Genomic DNA, 19,245 nt, shown 5'->3' with positions numbered 1-19,245 from the left:
TGTGGTCAGTCCACGGCCCGCCCTGTTTTTTATGGCAGGTCAAAATTTTTTAAATTATACTCCAGTCACCACTGCACCCTTTGGCTTCTCCTTTCTCGTTGGTTCTTGGTCGAATGACTGGGTGTGACGTAGAGGGGAGGAGCTATATAGCAGTGTTAATTTTGACGGCAAATTTCAATTTAGTCTTAGTTTTAGTCTTTTGACTAAAATGCCATTTTAGTTTTAGTCATATTTTAGTCATCTGAATTGTTTTAGTTTTAGTCTAGTTTTAGTCGACTGAATTTTCAGTAGATTTTAGTCGACTAAATCCCAGTAGATTTTAGTCAACTAAAATCTAAGGGGTTTAGTTAAAGTGTAATGCGTTATTTAAGCATTTTATTATTATTATTATTATTATTATTATTATTATCATTATCAGGTATTTGTAGACAGATTCCGCAGCGCATTTCTCTATCATTTGCAAATTGATTACATACTCCAGGAGTAAACATAATACCTGTTAATATTTATGGTATTAAGGTTTAAACATGCAATATAGACACAGATTTAGCCGTTGTGATATGTAACATCTTTATTAAACTTACAATTAAATAAAACCAAGTTTCATAAAAAAACAGAAGTGAAACTTTAAAATATAAAAAAAAAAACCCTGTAAACTGTTTTGGCTAAATTGAACATATTACCCAATATAAAACCTTTAACAGTTCTCTGTTAATAATTAAAACAAGTATCAAGTAACTCAACACAACAAAAAGTTTCTGCAGATAGCACAGGCACAGCATAACTTAAACCCATACTTGTGGGTTATGCTTATCTCTATAGGAAGAATCAATTGATTGTTCACAGATTCGAAAAAGTTTCGGCAACGATATTAACACTGCTCTAGAACTTCCAAACTCATTATATACTCCTGGAGTAAAGGTTTATTAACCTGTTTTTATTTATGGTATTAAGGTTTGAACATGCAATACAGATTTAAAAGATTTAACTGTTGTGGTATATAACATGTCTTTATTTATCTTAAAATTTAATAAAATTAAGTTTCGTAAATTTTACAAAAGAGCAGTAATTAGATATGGATTAATTATAACAACTTGCATAAAATGTTTTTGTCAGCAAATTTTGATTTAGTTTTAGTCATAGTCTTTTGACTAAAATGTCATTTTGATTTAGTTTTAGTCATAGTCTTTTGACTAAAATGTCGTTTTAGTTTTAGTCGTATTTTAGTCATCAGAATTTCTTTAGTTTTATAGTCATTTTAGTCTAGTTTTAGTCGACGAAATTAACACTGCTATATAGCAGCTCTGCTGGGTGAATCCTCTTGCACTTCCTGTTGGGGAGGAGTTAATATCCCAGAAGTAATGATGACCCGTGGACTGACCACACTACAGGAGAAAGGAATTTATCAGGTAAGCATAAATTTTGTTTTACGAGCCTGTAACATAGTATTAATCACAGAGTCAGAGAAACCTCTTTGACTAAGAATCAAGCGTTCAATCTCCATACCTTTAAATTTAAGGATTTGAGATCCTGATGGAAAAAAGGACCTTGCGACAGAAGGTCTGGTCGTAGCGGAAGAGTCCACGGATGGCAAGAGGCCATCCGGACAAGATTCGCATACCAAAACCTGTGAGGCCATGCCGGAGCTACCAGCAGAACAAACGAGCATTCCTTCAGAATGTTGGAGATTACTCTTGGAAGAAGAACTAGAGGCGGAAAGATATAAGCAGGATGATACTTCCAAGGAAGTGATGATGCATCCTCTGCTTCCGCCTGAGGATCCCGGGATCTGGACAGATACCTGGGAAGTTTCTTGTTTAGATGAGACGCCATCAGATCTATTTCTGGAAGCTCCCATATTTGAACAATCTGAAGAAATACCTCTGGGTGAAGAGACCATTCGCCCGGATGCAACGTTTGGCGACTGAGATAATCCGCTTCCCAATTGTCTATACCTGGGATATGAACCACAGAGATTAGACAGGAGCTGGATTCCGCCCAAACCAGAATTCGAGATACTTCTTTCATAGCCAGAGGACTGTGAGTCCCTCCTTGATGATTGATGTATGCCACAGTTGTGACATTGTCTGAAAACAAATGAACGATTCTCTCTTCAGAAGAGGCCAAGACTGAAGAGCTCTGAAAATTGCACGGAGTTCCAAAATATTGATCGGTAATCTCACCTCCTGAGATTCCCAAACTCCTTGTGCCGTCAGAGATCCCCACACAGCTCCCCAACCTGTGAGACTTGCATCTGTTGAAATTACAGTCCAGGTCGGAAGCACAAAAGAAGCCCCCTGAATTAAACGATGGTGATCTGTCCACCACGTTAGAGAGTGTCGTACAATCGGTTTTAAAGATATTAATTGAGATATCTTTGTGTAATCCCTGCACCATTGATTCAGCATACAGAGCTGAAGAGGTCGCATGTGAAAACGAGCAAAGGGGATCGCGTCCGATGCAGCAGTCATAAGACCTAGAATTTCCATGCATAAGGCTACCGAAGGGAATGATTGTGACTGAAGGTTTCGACAAGCTGAAATCAATTTTAGACGTCTCTTGTCTGTTAAAGACAGAGTCATGGACACTGAATCTATCTGGAAACCCAGAAAAGTTACCCTTGTCTGAGGAATCAATGAACATTTTGGTAAATTGATCCTCCAACCATGATCTTGAAGAAACAACACAAGTCGATTCGTATGAGATTCTGCTAAATGTAAAGACTGAGCAAGTACCAAGATATCGTCCAAATAAGGAAATACCACAATACCCTGTTCTCTGATTACAGACAGAAGGGCAACGAGAACCTTTGAAAAAATTCTTGGAGCTGTAGCTAGGCCAAACGGCAGAGCCACAAACTGGTAATGCTTGTCCAGAAAAGAGAATCTCAGGAACTGATAATGATCTGGATGAATCGGAATATGCAGATAAGCATCCTGTAAATCTATTGTGGACATATAATGCCCTTGCTGAACAAAAGGCAAGATAGTCCTTACAGTTACCATTTTGAACGTTGGTATCCTTACATAACGATTCAATATTTTTAGATCCAGAACTGGTCTGAAGGAATTCTCCTTCTTTGGTACAATGAAGAGATTTGAATAAAACCCCATCCCCTGTTCCAGAACTGGAACTGGCATAATTACTCCAGCCAACTCTAGATCTGAAACACAATTCAGAAATGCTTGAGCTTTCACTGGATTTACTGGGACGCGGGAAAGAAAAAATCTCTTTGCAGGAGGTCTCATCTTGAAACCAATTCTGTACCCTTCTGAAACAATGTTCTGAATCCAAAGATTGTGAACAGAATTGATCCAAATTTCTTTGAAAAAACGTAACCTGCCCCCTACCAGCTGAGCTGGAATGAGGGCTGCACCTTCATGTGGACTTAGAAGCAGGCTTTGCCTTTCTAGAAGGCTTGGATTTATTCCAGACTGGAGATGGTTTCCAAACTGAAACTGCTCCTGAGGATGAAGGATCAGGCTTTTGTTCTTTGTTGAAACGAAAGGAACGAAAACTATTATTAGCCCTGTTTTTACCCTTAGATTTTTTATCCTGTGGTAAAAAAGTTCCTTTCCCACCAGTAACAGTTGAGATAATGGAATCCAACTGAGAACCAAATAATTTGTTACCCTGGAAAGAAATGGAAAGTAGAGTTGATTTAGAAGCCATATCAGCATTCCAAGTTTTAAGCCATAAAGCTCTTCTAGCTAAAATAGCTAGAGACATAAACCTGACATCAACTCTGATAATATCAAAAATGGCATCACAGATAAAATTATTAGCATGCTGAAGAAGAATAATAATATTATGAGAATCATGATCTGTTACTTGTTGTTGCTGCAGCTTCAACTTTTTGGTTGGAGACTTTAGCACATCAGCCAAAGATATAGCAGGTCTAAGAAGATTACCTGAACACAGATAAGCTTTTCTTAGAAAGGATTCAATTTTCCTATCTAAAGGATCTTTAAACGAAGTACCATCTGACGTAGGAATAGTAGTACGTTTAGCAAGGGTAGAAATAGCCCCATCAACTTTAGGGATTTTGTCCCAAAATTCTAATCTGTCAGACTGCACAGGATATAATTGCTTAAAACTTTTAGAAGGAGTAAATGAATTACCCAATTTATCCCATTCTCTGGAAATTACTTCAGAAATAGCATTAGGAACAGGAAAAACTTCTGGAATAACCACAGGAGATTTAAACACCTTATCTAAACGTTTAGAATTAGTATCAAGAGGACCAGAATCCTCTATTTCTAAAGCAATTAGTACTTCTTTAAGTAAAGAACGAATAAATTCCATTTTAAATAAATATGAAGATTTATCAGCATCAATCTCTGAGACAGAATCCTCTGAACCAGAAGAGTCATCAGAATCAGAATGATGATGTTCATTTAAAAATTCATCTGTAGAGAGAGAAGTTTTAAAAGATTTTTTATGTTTACTAGAAGGAGAAATAACAGACATAGCCTTCTTGATGGATTCAGAAACAAAATCTCTTATGTTATCAGGAACATTCTGCACCTTAGATGTTGAGGGAACTGCAACAGGCAATGGTACATTACTAAAGGAAATATTATCTGCTTTAACAAGTTTGTCATGACAATTAATACAAACAACAGCCGGAGGAATAGCTACCAAAAGTTTACAGCAGATACACTTAGCTTTGGTAGTTCCAGCACTAGACAGCGATTTTCCTGAAGTATCTTCTGACTCAGATGCAACGTGAGACATCTTGCAATATGTAAGAGAAAAAACAACATATAAAGCAAAATTGATCAAATTCCTTAAATGACAGTTTCAGGAATGGGAAAAAATGCCAATAAACAAGCTTCTAGTAACCAGAAGCAAAGAAAAAATGAGACTGAAATAATGTGGAGACAAAAGCGACGCCCATATTTTTTGGCGCCAAATAATACGCCCACATTGTTTGGCGCCTAAATGCTTTTTGGCGCCAAAAATGACGCCACATCCGGAACGCCAACATTTTTGGCGCAAAAGAACGTCAAAAAATGACGCAACTTCCGGCGACACGTATGACGGCGGAAACAGAAAAGATATTTTGCGCCAAAAAAGTCCGCGCCAAGAATGACGCAATAAAATGAAGCATTTTCAGCCCCCGCGAGCCTAACAGCCCACAGGGAAAAAAAGTCAAATTTTTAAGGTAAGAAAAAATGATTGATTCAAACGCATTATCCCAAATATGAAACTGACTGTCTGAAAATAAGGAATGTTGAACATTCTGAGTCAAGGCAAATAAATGTTTGAATACATATATTTAGAACTTTATAAATAAAGTGCCCAACCATAGCTTAGAGTGTCACAGAAAATAAGATTTACTTACCCCAGGACACTCATCTACATGTTTGTAGAAAGCCAAACCAGTACTGAAACGAAAATCAGCAGAGGTAATGGTATATAAATAAGAGTATATCGTCGATCTGAAAAGGGAGGTAAGAGATGAATCTCTACGACCGATAACAGAGAACCTATGAAATAGACCCCGTAGAAGGAGATCACTGCATTCAAATAGGCAATACTCTCCTCACATCCCTCTGACATTCACTGCACGCTGAGAGAAAAACCGGGCTCCAACTTGCTGCGGAGCGCATATCAACGTAGAATCTAGCACAAACTTACTTCACCACCTCCATAGGAGGCAATGTTTGTAAAACTGAATTGTGGGTGTGGTGAGGGGTGTATTTATAGGCATTTTGAGGTTTGGGAAACTTTGCCCCTCCTGGTAGGAATGTATATCCCATACGTCACTAGCTCATGGACTCTTGCTAATTACATGAAAGAAAGCTAAGTTACAAAAAATAAAAAAATAAGTTACAAACATGTTAAAAATATTACAACAATTTTAAGCTACTTACACCTAATCTAAGCCCCCTAATAAAATAACAAACCCCCCAAAATAAAAAAATGCCCTACCCTATTCTAAATTAAATAAATTTCAAAGCTCTTTTACCTTACCAGCCCTTAAAAGGGCCATTTGTGGGGGCATGCCCCAAAGAAAACAGCTCTTTTGCCTGTAAAAGAAAAATACAACCCCCTCCCCAACATTAAAACCCACCACCCACATACCCCTAATCTAACCCAAACCCCCCTTACAAAAACCTAACACTAATCCCCTGAAGATCATCCTACCTTTAGTTGTCTTCACTCAGCCGAGCCACCGATGGAACTGAAGAGGACATCCGGAGCGGAAGAAGTTAATCCTCCAAGCGGCGCTGAAGAAATCTTCCATCCGATGAAGTCATCATCCAGGCGGCGCTGAAGAAAAGTCTTCGATCCGGCCGATGTCCTCTTCAAAGAGGCGCTGAAGAGGTCTTCTATCCGGACGAAGTCATCTTCCAAGCCGGGTCTTGAATCTTCCTTCCGCCGACGCGGAACCACCTTCTTCACCGACGGACTACGACGAATGACGGCTCCTTTAAGGGACGTCATCCAAGATGGCGTCCCCTCAATTCCGATTGGCTGATAGGATTCTATCAGCCAATCGGAATTAAAGGGACAGTATACTGTAAAATAGTTTTTCCCTTAATGTGTTTACAATTGCTTTTTTTACCAACTGCAGAGTAAAAAATGTATGAAAATTAGCTTTTTAAGGTTTATTTCTGTATATTAAAGCTCTGATTTTGTGTTTTGAAGCCACAGCCTAATAAAATAGGTTGAGCTTGTAGGTATAATCAGATCTCATTACTGTATCACATTGTGCACATATACCTGCTTCTTTATCTTATATCTGTCCTTAAAACAATCACCAATACTTTTAGAGAACAATGGAAAATCAACATTTTATTACCTTATCTCTGCTTTATCACACTGGGAGTGTAATTTCTTCTGCTGGCTGTGTTTACAAAGGTTATCTATAGCTGGTACGCGCGGCCACAAACTTTCAGAATAGGTGGGGATACCACATGCTAAATTAACTATTTCAAATGCCAATATAAGGGTAAAGGAGCTACTTGTAAACAATTTAATACACTCCAGCAGGTAAAGTGGATCATTGGGAACAAATTAAAGGGGAGAAATGTTTTGAGTAAACTGTCCCTTTAAGGTAGGAAAATTCTGATTGGCTGATGGAATCAGCCAATCAGATTGAGCTCGCATTCTATTGGCTGTTCCGATCAGCCAATAGAATGCAAGCTCAATCTGATTGGCTGATTCCATCAGCCAATCAGATTTTTCCTACCTTAATTCCGATTGGCTGATAGAATCCTATCAGCCAATCGGAATTGAGGGGACGCCATCTTGGATGACGTCCCTTAAAGGAGCCGTCATTCGTCGTAGTCCGTCGGTGAAGAAGGTGGTTCCGCGTCGGCGGAAGGAAGATTCAAGACCCGGCTTGGAAGATGACTTCGCCCGGATAGAAGACCTCTTCAGTGCCTCTTTGAAGATGACATCGGCCGGATCGAAGACTTTTCTTCAGCGCCGCCTGGATGATGACTTCATCGGATGGAAGATTTCTTCAGCGCCGCTTGGAGGATTAACTTCTTCCGCTCCGGATGTCCTCTTCAGTTCCATCGGTGGCTCGGCTGAGTGAAGACAACTAAAGGTAGGATGATCTTCAGGGGATTAGTGTTAGGTTTTTGTAAGGGGGGTTTGGGTTAGATTAGGGGTATGTGGGTGGTGGGTTTTAATGTTGGGGGGGGTTGTATTTTTCTTTTACAGGCAAAAGAGCTGTTTTCTTTGGGGCATGCCCCCACAAATGGCCCTTTTAAGGGCTGGTAAGGTAAAAGAGCTTTGAAATTTATTTAATTTAGAATAGGGTAGGGCATTTTTTTATTTTGGGTGGGTTTGTTATTTTATTAGGGGGCTTAGATTAGGTGTAAGTAGCTTTAAATTGTTGTAATATTTTTAACATGTTTGTAACTTATTTTTTTATTTTTTGTAACTTAGCTTTTTTTATTTTTTGTACTTTAGTTAGTTTATGTAATTGTATTTAATTGTAGTTATTTGTAGGTAGTTTATTTAATTAATTTAATGATAGTGTAGTATTAGGTTTAATTGTAACTTAAGTTAGTATTTATTTTACAGGTAATTTTGTATTTCTTTTAGCTAGGTAGTTATTAAATAGTTAATAACTATTTAATAACTATTCTAACTAGCTAAAATAAATACAAAGTTACCTGTAAAATAAATATAAATCCTAAGATAGCTATAATATAATTATTAATTATATTGTAGCTATCTTCGGGTTTATTTTACAGGTAAGTATTTATTTTTAAATAGGAATAATTTATTAAAGTATAGTGTAGTGTTAGGTGTAATTGTAACTTAGGTTAGGATTTATTTAACAGGTACATTTCTCTTTATTTTAGCTAGGTAAGCTATTAAATAGTTAATAGCTATTGTACCTGGTTAAAATAAATTGAAAGGTACCTGTAAAATAAATATAAATCCTAAGATAGCTAGAATATAATTATTATTTATATTGTAGCTATATTAGGGTTTATTTTAAAGGTAAGTATTTAGTTTTAAATAGGATTCATTTAGTTAATAAGAGTTAATTTATTTAGATTTATTTAATTAATATTTAAGTTAGGGGGGCGTTAGGGTTAGACTTAGGTTTAGGGGTTAATAATTTTATTACAGTGGCGGCGGCGTAGTGGGGGGCAGGATAGGGGTTAATAAATTTATTATAGGTGGCGACGGTGTAGGGGGGGCAGATTAGGGGTTAATAAATTTATTATAGGTGGCGACGGTGTAGGGGGGGCAGGATAGGGGTTAATACATTTAATATAGGTTGCGGCGGGTTCAGGGAGCGGCGGTTTAGGGGTTAATACATTTATTATAGTTGCGGTGGGCTCCGGGAGCGGCGGTTTAGGGGTTAATATGTATAGAGTAGCTTGCGGTGGGCTCCGGGAGCGGCGGTTTAGGGGGTAATAACTTTATTTAGTTGCGGCGGTGTAGGGGGGACAGATTAGTGGTGTTTAGACTCGGGGTACATGTTAGGGTGTTAGGTGTAGACAGCTCCCATAGAAATCAATGGGATGTCTGTCAGCAGCGAACTTGTACTTTCGCTATGGTCAGACTCCCATTGATTCCTATGGGATCCGCCGCCTCCAGGGGTGGCGGATTGAAAACCAGGTACGCTGGGCCGTAAAAGTGCTGAGCGTACCTGCTAGTTTTTTGATAACTAGCAAAAGTAGTGAAAATGTGCCGAACATCTGGAGTGACGTAAGAATCGATCTGTGTCGGACTGAGTCCGGCGGATCGATGCTTACGTCACAAAATTCTACTTTTGCCGGTCTCGAGCCTTTGATAACTAAGGCGTATCAGCCTCGCCACAAATACGCTGCAGAATTCCAGCGTATTTGAGGTTGACGGCTTGATAACTAGGCCCCTTAGTCTGCTGAAAAAATACAAGATATAATGTGTGTGGGTACATCACAAAGAAAAAGCTAGAATTCATGTGTAAATGCAAAGAGTGCTAAACAACTAAATAGTTCTCTAGTGCAGGTGTGGGGAAATAAGGGAAATTAGCTACACTACAGAAAAAGGGATTTTTTCTTAAAAAAAGCACATTTTTTTCTAAACTGGGTACTGGCAGACAGCTGCCAGTACCCAAGATGGCGCCCATTAAGGCAGAGGGGGAGGGCTAGAGAGCTGTTTGGTGGGGGATCTGTGAGGTTAGGGGCTAAGGGGGGATCCTACACAGCAGCATATGTAAATATGCTAAAAAAAAACTCAAAAAAGCCCAAATATACCTTTTATTTTAGTACTGGCAGAGTTTCTGCCAGTACTTAAGATGGCGGGGACAATTGTGGGGGAGGGAAGAGAGCTATTTGGGAGGCATCAGGGGGTCTGATGTTTCAGGTGGGAGGCTGAGCTCTACACTAAAGCTAAAATTAACCCTGCAAGTTCCCTACAAGGTGCATAATTAACCCCTTCACTGCTAGCCATAATACACGCTTGATGCGCAGCAGCATTTAGCGGCCTTCTAATTACCAAAAAGCATCGCCAAAGCCATATAAGTCTGCTATTTCTGAACAAAGGGGATCCCAGAGAAGCATTTACAACCATTTGTGCCATAATTGCACAAGCTGTTTGTAAATAATTTCAGTGAGAAACCTAAAGTTTGTAAAAAAGTTTGTGAAAAAGGGAACGTTTTTTTTAAATTGATCGCATTTGGCGGTGAAATGGTGGCATGAAATATACCAAAATGGGCCTAGATCAATACTTTGGGTTGTCTACTACACTACACTAAAGCTAAAATTAACCCTACAAGCTCCCTACAAGCTCCCTAATTAACCCCTGCACTGCTGGGCATAATACACGTGTGGTGCGCAGCAGCATTTAGCGGCCTTCTAATTACCAAAAAGCAATGCCAAAGCCATATATGTCTGCTATTTCTGAACAAAGGGGATCCCAGAGAAGCATTTACAACCATTTGTGCCATAATTGCACAAGCTGTTTGTAAATGATTTCAGTGACAAACCTAAAATTGTGAAAAATGTAATGTTTTTTTTAATTTGATTGCATTTGGCGGTGAAATGGTGGCATGAAATATACCAAAATGGGCCTAGATCAATAGTTGGGGTTGTCTACTACACTACACTAAAGCTAAAATTACCCCAAAATGCTCCCTACATGCTCCCTAATTAACCCCTTCACTGCTGGGCATAATACACGTGTGGTGCGCAGTGGCATTTAGCGGCCTTCTAATTACCAAAAAGCAACACCAAAGCCATATATGTCTGCTATTTCTGAACAAAGGGGATCCCAGAGAAGAATTTACAACCATTTATGCCATAATTGCACAAGCGGTTTGTAAATAATTTCAGTGAGAAACCAAAAGTTTGTGAAAAAATTTGTGAAAAAGTGAACGATTTTTTGTATTTGATCGCATTTGGCGGTAAAATGGTGGCATGAAATATACCAAAATGGGCCTAGATCAATACTTTGGGTTGTCTACTAAAAAAAAAATATATACATGTCAATGGATATTCAGAGATTCCTGAAAGATATTAGTGTTCTAATGTAACTAGCGCTAATTTTGAAAAAAAAATGGTTTTTAAATAGCAAAGTGCTACTTGTATTTATGGCCCTATAAGTTACAAAAAAAGCAAAGAACATGTAAACATTGGGTATTTCTAAACTCAGAATAAAATTTTGAAACTATTTAGCATGGGTGTTTTTTGGTGGTTGTAGATGTATAACAGATTTTGGGGGTCAAAGTTAGAAAAAGTGTGTTTTTTTCGATTTTTTTTTCCTCATATTTTATAAAATTTTTTATAGTAAATGATAAGATATGATGAAAATAATGGTATCTTTAGAAAGTCCATTTAATGGCGAGAAAAACGATATATAATATGTGTGGGTACAGTAAATGAGTAAGAGGAAAATTACAGCTAAACACAAACACTGCAAAAATGTAAAAATAGCCGTGGTCCCAAACGGACAGAAAATGGAAAAGTGCTGTGGTCATTAAGGGGTTAAATAATTGACTTTGAATACACATAATTGCTATTTGAAAGAACAAATTTGTGGATCATAAATCTGTATATATTCAACAATGAAGAAAGGTTTCCCAGTGCTTAGTAATTATTAAATAGAACTTCTTTATTTGTAACATTAGCTGAAACCATCTTGGCACCAAAAAAGGCATCTTATTCCTCATTGAGGGCTAGATTGCGTGTGGAGTGCTATCAGTTAAAGGGACAGTCAAGTCCCAAAAAAACTTTCATGATTCAAATAGGGCATGTGATTTCAAGGGCTTTCCAATTTACTTTTATCATCAAATTTGCTTTGTTCTTTTGGTATTCTTAGTTGACAGCTAAACCTAGGAGGCTCATATGCAAATTTCTTAGACCTTGAAGGCCACCTCTAATCTGAATGCATTTTGACAGTTTTTCACCACTAGAGGGTGTTAGTTCATGTGTTTCATATAGATAACATTGAGCTCACGCAAATGAATTTACAGAGAAGCGAGTACTGATTGGCTAAAATGCAAGTCTGTCAAAAGAACTGAGATACGGGGGCAGTCTGCAGAGGCTTATATACAAGGTAATTACAGAGGTAAAATGTGTATTATTATAACTGTGTTGGTTATGTAAAACTGGGGAATGGGTAATAAAGGGATTATCTATCTTTTTAAACAACAAAAATTCTGATGTTGTGTGTCCCTTTAATTGAGAGCAAAAAGGGGTTTATGGAAGGTTTTTACGCGCATCTGATTTTTCACTCGCATTACAAGTTGAAAGTAAACGAGATTGCTTGAGCGCAGTAGACGTTAATGCGCATCGAGTTAGCGCAACCTCAGAGCTCTGTTTAACTGTTTTGCAAAACAAAAATGTGCCACAAAACACAACAAAAATACATTACAAAGAACAGTTACATTCAGAATAACTATCTGATAAAAAAATGTTTTAAAAAAAAAATTGCACAAAAAAGGGCTCAAAGATATGAGGTCTCAGGTGTTGGGGGAAAAAAGGCAGGCAAAGGGCTTTAACATTGAGATACCGCAAAGGGCTTTAACATTTTAACATTGAGATACCGCAAAGGGCTTTAACATTGAGATACGTGTGTATATATATATATATATATATATATATATACATACACTCACTCACTCACCGGACACTTTATTAGGCACACCCAGTACCAGGTTGGACCCCCTTTTGCCATAAGAACTGCCTTAATTATTCATGGCATAGATTCAACAAGGTGTTGGAAACATTCCTCAGAGATTTTGGTCCATATTGTCATTATAGCATCACGCAGTTGCTGCAAATCTGTCGGCTGCACATCCATGATGCGAATCTCCAGTTCCACCACATCCCAAAGGTGCTCTATTGTATTGAGATCTGGTAACTGTGGAGGCCATTGTAGTATAGTGAACTCATTTTCATGTTCAAGAAACCAGTTTGAGATGATTTGAGCTTTGTGACATGTTGCATTATCCTGCTGGAAGTAGCCATCAGAAGATGGGTACACTGTAGTCATAAAGGGATGGACATGGTCAGCAACAATACTCAGGTAGACTGTGGCATTTAAATGATGCTCAATTGTTACTAAGGAGCCCTAAGTGTGCCAAGAAAATATCCCCCACAAAATAGTCAAAATAAAATAAATAAAACCTAAAAAAGTTTTAATACTGTTGTGTGTCCCCAACGAATGTATCTAGGACTTAGTAATTTGGTGTCACTTTACAAATAAATAATATTTCTAAGTTAAAAGTGGTGAACAAATGCTAATGTAAGAGCGGCTACATGCACTATCAATAACTGCTCATCCTTTGCACTGGCCTATGTTCACTTATTTTTTATCAATAAACGTTGCTAGAGAATTAAAACACCTCATATATACAGGGAGCCCTCAGTTTACGCCGGGGTTAGGTTCCAGAAGAAATGGTTGTAAATAGATACTGTTGTAAATTGAAACCCAGTCTATAATGTAAGTCAATGGGAAGTGAGGGAGTTAGGTTCCAGGCCGTCTCAAAATTGACATAAGTAACCTATAATACATTATTTTTAAAGCTTTGAAATGAAGACTATAAATGCTAAAGCTTATATCCAGTCTGCAGATATTCTATGCATTCCAGTCTGGACTGATTTTTTTAGGCACTCTGACCTTCAAGCAGCTGGGCAGGAAGATGTAAAGTTTCCCTCATGGCTGCTAGATCTTGTTCCTTTGAAAGCTGCTCAATAGGTCTGGTCTGTGTTCACTGATTAATTTCAGACCTGCTAAGCTTGCATATCTTTGCTGTAACACAAGTGGACAGCTCCACCTACTGGCCTGTCCTTATTTTAATCAATGCACTGCTCAGTGCTTTTCAATAGCAGTCACATGATTGGAAAAAAAGGGCGTTATTCTGAAACTGCGCAAATTGAACCGGTGCAAACCGAGGGCCACCTGTATCTCTTTATTCTGCATTCATAGAGTTTGAAACAGTGATTGTTCAATTGTATAATTTACTATTTGCTTATGTGTTGGCGTATATTATTTACTAACATAAAGACTGTGTATCAGGTGGGTTAGTGGAATAAACTGGCTACTTTATTAATACAGTAGTGTTTAGTAGAGAGGTAATAGTCATGTGTTTGGGACTCTGTTAATATTATATAAAGTCTGCATTGGTATAGTTTTGACAAAGATTAAAGGAACATAAAAGTGCAAAAAGAAATTATTACTTGCATATAACAATTTGTTAAACACATAGTCAGCTCTAGAGCAGCAGTACTCTACTGGGAGATAGCTGAATACATCTGGTGAGCCAGTGACAAGACATATGTGGCAATTAGCCACCAATCAGCAACTAGCTTCCAGTAGTGAATTGCTGCCCCTGAGCCTACTTAGCCTTCAACAAAGGATATCAAGAGAACAAAGCAAATTTAATAAAGTATTGTGCAGATTTTAAATATTAAAGGGACATTGTACAGTAGATTTTTCTTTGCATACATGTTTTGTAGATTATCCATTTATATAGCCCATCTGAGTGTGTTTTTGTAAAAATGTATAGTTTTGCTTATTTTAAAATAACATTGTGCTGATTTTTAGACTCCTAACCAAGCCCCAAAGTTTTAAATGTATACTGATTTACACAGACTTCACATTGCTTGTGTAATGGGTATTTTCATATGCAGGAGAGGGGGGAGGGTCTGCTCTCAGCCCTTTTCAGTATGTGTTCCAGACTAATCTCATCAACAGTGCTAAACTGGGAGCTTCTAAATAAAGTTTTTAAAATGTTTTATACTGGATTGTTATATCAGTATCTGTGCATATTCTTCTTGATAGTAGTGTCTACTACATGCCATTAAATTAAAATTGGTGTATACTGCCCCTTTGAGCACAGTAGGCAATAGATTTGTGTATCCATCACATTCTGTTACACTGTAAAGGCAGATTTTATTGTTAAACTATTTCTTGTACATATTCTTCCCGTCCTACTCCACTTCACGCTGTTGTTAATATTCGGATATGTTGTTTTCTGATTCTTTTAGACATTTCTTGAGGTCACCCAATTTTGAGGGCTGGTTTAGAATGCGCAGGAAAGAGATGACTCAGAAACTTGAAGCTCTGCAGCTTGAAGCACTCAGTAATGAGGTAATTTATTCATTGTTCATCATTCATGTTTAATTTATATTATTTTTTAGTAATATTTTTTTTTCTTTCATGTAATTAACAAGAGTCCATGAGCTAGTGACGTATGGGATATACATTCCTACCAGGAGGGGCAAAGTTTCCCAAACCTTAAAATGCCTATAAATACACCCCTCACCACACCCACAAATCAGTTTTTACAAACTTTGCCTCCAAGGGAGGTGGTGAAGTAAGTTTGTGCTAGATTCTACGTTGATATGCGCTCCGCAGCAAGTTGGAGCCCGGTTTTCCTCTCAGCGTGCAGTGAATGTCAGGAGAGTATTGCCTATTGAATGCAGTGATCTCCTTCTACGGGGTCTATTTCATAAGGTTCTCTGTTATCGGTCGTAGAGATTCATCTCTTACCTCCCTTTTCAGATCGACGATATACTCTTATATATACTATTTCCTCTACTGATTCTCGTTTCAGTACTGGTTTGGCTTTCTACAAACATGTAGATGAGTGTCCTGGGGTAAGTAAGTCTTATTTTCTGTGACACTCTAAGCTATGGTTGGGCACTTTATTTATAAAGTTCTAAATATATGTATTCAAACATTTATTTGCCTTGACTCAGAATGTTCAACTTTCCTTATTTCCAGACAGTCAGTTTCATATTTGGGATTATGCTTTAATTATCATATTTTTCTTACCTCAAAAATTTGACTTTTTCCCTGTGGGCTGTTAGGCTCGCGGGGGCTGAAAATGCTTCATTTTATTGCGTCATTCTTGGCGCGGACTTTTTTGGCGCAAAAATTCATTTCGTTTCCGGCGTCATACGTGTCGCCGGAAGTTGCGTCATTTTTTTGACGTTATTTTGCGCCAAAGATGTCGGCGTTCCGGATGTGGCGTCATTTTTGGCGCCAAAAGCATTTAGGCGCCAAATAATGTGGGCGTCTTATTTGGCGCCAAAAAATATGGGCGTCGTTTTTGTCTCCACATTATTTCAGTCTCATTTTTCATTTGCTTCTGGTTGCTAGAAGCTTGATGTTTGGCATTTTTTTCCCATTCCTGAAACTGTCTTATAAGGAATTTGATCTATTTTGCTTTATATGTTGTTTTTTCTCTTACATATTGCAAGATGTCTCACGTTGCATCTGAGCCAGAAGATACTACAGGAAAACCTCTGCCTGCTGGATCTACCAAAGCTAAGTGTATCTGCTGTAAACTTTTGGTAGCTATTCCTCCAGCTGTTGTTTGTATTAAATGTCATGACAAACTTGTTAATGCAGATAATATTTCCTTTAGTGATGTACCATTGCCTGTTGCAGTTCCCTCAACATCTAAGGTGCAGAATGTTCCTGATAACATAAGAGATTTTGTTTCTGAATCCATAAAGAAGGCTTTGTCTGTTATTTCTCCTTCTAGTAAACGTAAAAAGTCTTTTAAATCTTCTCTCTCTACAGATGAATTTTTAAATGAACACCATCATTCTGATTCTTTGGACTCTTCTGGTTCAGAGGATTCTGTCTCAGAGATTGATGCTGATAAATCTTCATATTTATTTAAGATGGAATTTATTCGCTCTTTACTTAAAGAAGTACTAATTGCTTTAGAAATAGAGGATTCTAGTCCTCTTGATACTAATTCTATACGTTTGGATAAGGTTTTTAAAGCTCCTGCGGTTATTCCAGAAGTCTTTCCTGTTCCTAATGCTATTTCTGCAGTAATTGCTAAGGAATGGGATAGATTGGGTAATTCATTTACTCCTTCTAAACGTTTTAAGCAATTATATCCTGTTCCGCCTGACAGATTAGAATTTTGGGACAAAATCCCTAAAGTTGATGGGGCTATTTCTACCCTTGCTAAACGTACTACCATTCCTACATCAGATGGTACCTCGTTTAAGGATCCTTTAGATAGAAAAATTGAATCTTTTCTAAGAAAAGCTTATCTATGTTCAGGTAATCTTCTTAGACCTGCTATATCATTGGCTGATGTTGCTGCAGCTTCAAGTAACAAATCGTGATTCTCATGATATTATTATTCTTCTCCAGCATGCTAATAATTTCATCTGTGATGCCATTTTTGATATTATTAGAGTTGATGTTAGATTTATGTCTCTGGCTATCTTAGCCAGAAGAGCTTTATGGCTTAAGACTTGGAATGCTGATATGGCTTCTAAATCAACTCTACTTTCCATTTCTTTCCAGGGAAACAAATTATTTGGTTCTCAGTTGGATTCTATTATTTCAACTGTTACTGGTGGGAAAGGAACTTTTTTACCACAGGATAAAAAGTCTAAAGGTAAAAACAGGGCTAACAATCGTTTTCGTTCCTTTCGTTTCAACAAAGAACAAAAGCCTGATCCTTCGTCCTCAGGAGCAGTTTCAGTTTGGAAACCATCTCCAGTCTGGAATAAATCCAAGCCTGCTAGAAAGGCAAAGCCTGCTTCTAAGTTCACATGAAGGTACGGCCCTCATTCCAGTTCAGCTGGTAGGGGGCAGGTTACGTTTTTTCAAAGAAATTTGGATCAGTTCTGTTCACAATCTTTGGATTCAGAACATTGTTTCAGAAGGGTACAGAATTGGTTTCAAGATGAGACCTCCTGCAAAGAGATTTTTTCTTTCCCATGTCCCAGTAAATCCAGTGAAAGCTCAAGCATTTCTGAATTGTGTTTCAGATCTAGAGTTGGCTGGAGTAATTATGCCAGTTCCAGTTCCGGAACAGGGGATGGGGTTTTATTCAAATCTCTTCATTGTACCAAAGAAGGAGAATTCCTTCAGACCAGTTCTGGATCTAAAATTATTGAATCGTTATGTAAGGATACCAACGTTCAAGATGGTAACTGTAAGGACTATATTGCCTTTTGTTCAGCAAGGGAATTATATGTCCACAATAGATTTACAGGATGCATATCTGCATATTCCGATTCATCCAGATCATTATCAATTCCTGAGATTCTCTTTTCTAGACAAGCATTACCAATTTGTGGCTCTACCGTTTGGCCTTGCTACAGCTCCAAGAATTTTCACAAAGATTCTCGGTGCCCTTCTGTCTGTAATCAGAGAACAGGGTATTGTGGTATTTCCTTATTTGGACGATATCTTGGTACTTGCTCCGTCTTTACATTTAGCAGAGTCTCATACGAATCGACTTGTGTTGTTTCTTCAAGATCATGGTTGGAGGATCAATTTACCAAAAAGTTCTTTGATTCCTCAAACAAGGGTAACCTTTCTGGGTTTCCAGATAGATTCAGTGTCCATGACTTTGTCTTTAACAGACAAGAGACGTCTAAAATTGATTACAGCCTGTCGAAACCTTCAGTCTCAATCATTCCCTTCGGTAGCCTTATGCATGGAAATTCTAGGTCTTATGACTGCTGCATCGGACGTGATCCCCTTTGCTCGTTTTCACATGCGACCTCTTCAGCTCTGTATGCTGAACCAATGGTGCAGGGATTACACGAAGATATATCAATTAATATCTTTAAAACCGATTGTTCGGCACTCTCTAACGTGGTGGACAGATCACCATCGTTTAATTCAGGGGGCTTCTTTTGTTCTTCCGACCTGGACTGTAATTTCAACAGATGCAAGTCTCACAGGTTGGGGAGCTGTGTGGGGATCTCTGACGGCACAAGGAGTTTGGGAATCTCAGGAGGTGAGATTACCGATCAATATCTTGGAACTCCGTGCAGTTTTCAGAGCTCTTCAGTTTTGGCCTCTTCTGAAGAGAGAATCGTTCATTTGTTTTCAGACAGACAATGTCACAACTGTGGCATACATCAATCATCAAGGAGGGACTCACAGTCCTCTGGCTATGAAAGAAGTATCTCGAATTTTGGTTTGGGCGGAATCCAGCTCCTGTCTAATCTCTGCGGTTCATATCCCAGGTGTAGACAATTGGGAAGCGGATTATCTCAGTCGCCAAACGTTGCATCCGGGCGAATGGTCTCTTCACCCAGAGGTATTTCTTCAGATTGTTCAAATGTGGGGGCTCCCAGAGATAGATCTGATGGCCTCTCATCTAAACAAGAAACTTCCCAGGTATCTGTCCAGATCCCGGGATCCTCAGGCGGAGGCAGTGGATGCATTATCACTTCCTTGGAAGTATCATCCTGCCTATATCTTTCCGCCTCTAGTTCTTCTTCCAAGAGTAATCTCCAAGATTCTGAGGGAATGCTCGTTTGTTCTGCTAATAGCTCCGGCATG

General features: G+C 38.3%; 1 protein-coding gene across 1 annotated transcript in view; it reads left to right on the top strand.

The window, feature by feature from the left end:
- DENND6A (DENN domain containing 6A) overlaps positions 1–19,245 on the top strand; it is a 195,620-nt gene that overhangs the window by 167,937 nt on the left and 8,438 nt on the right. Inside the window, exon 18 of the mRNA XM_053720858.1 lies at positions 14,955–15,057. Coding sequence (XP_053576833.1) covers positions 14,955–15,057 — 103 coding nt within the window. The remainder of the gene's footprint in view (positions 1–14,954; positions 15,058–19,245) is intronic.

This window comes from Bombina bombina, chromosome 7, assembly GCF_027579735.1.
Source record: "Bombina bombina isolate aBomBom1 chromosome 7, aBomBom1.pri, whole genome shotgun sequence".
Taxonomy (NCBI): domain Eukaryota; kingdom Metazoa; phylum Chordata; class Amphibia; order Anura; family Bombinatoridae; genus Bombina; species Bombina bombina.
Note: the sequence above shows the minus strand (reverse complement) of the source record. Positions and strands in the feature narration are given on the sequence as shown.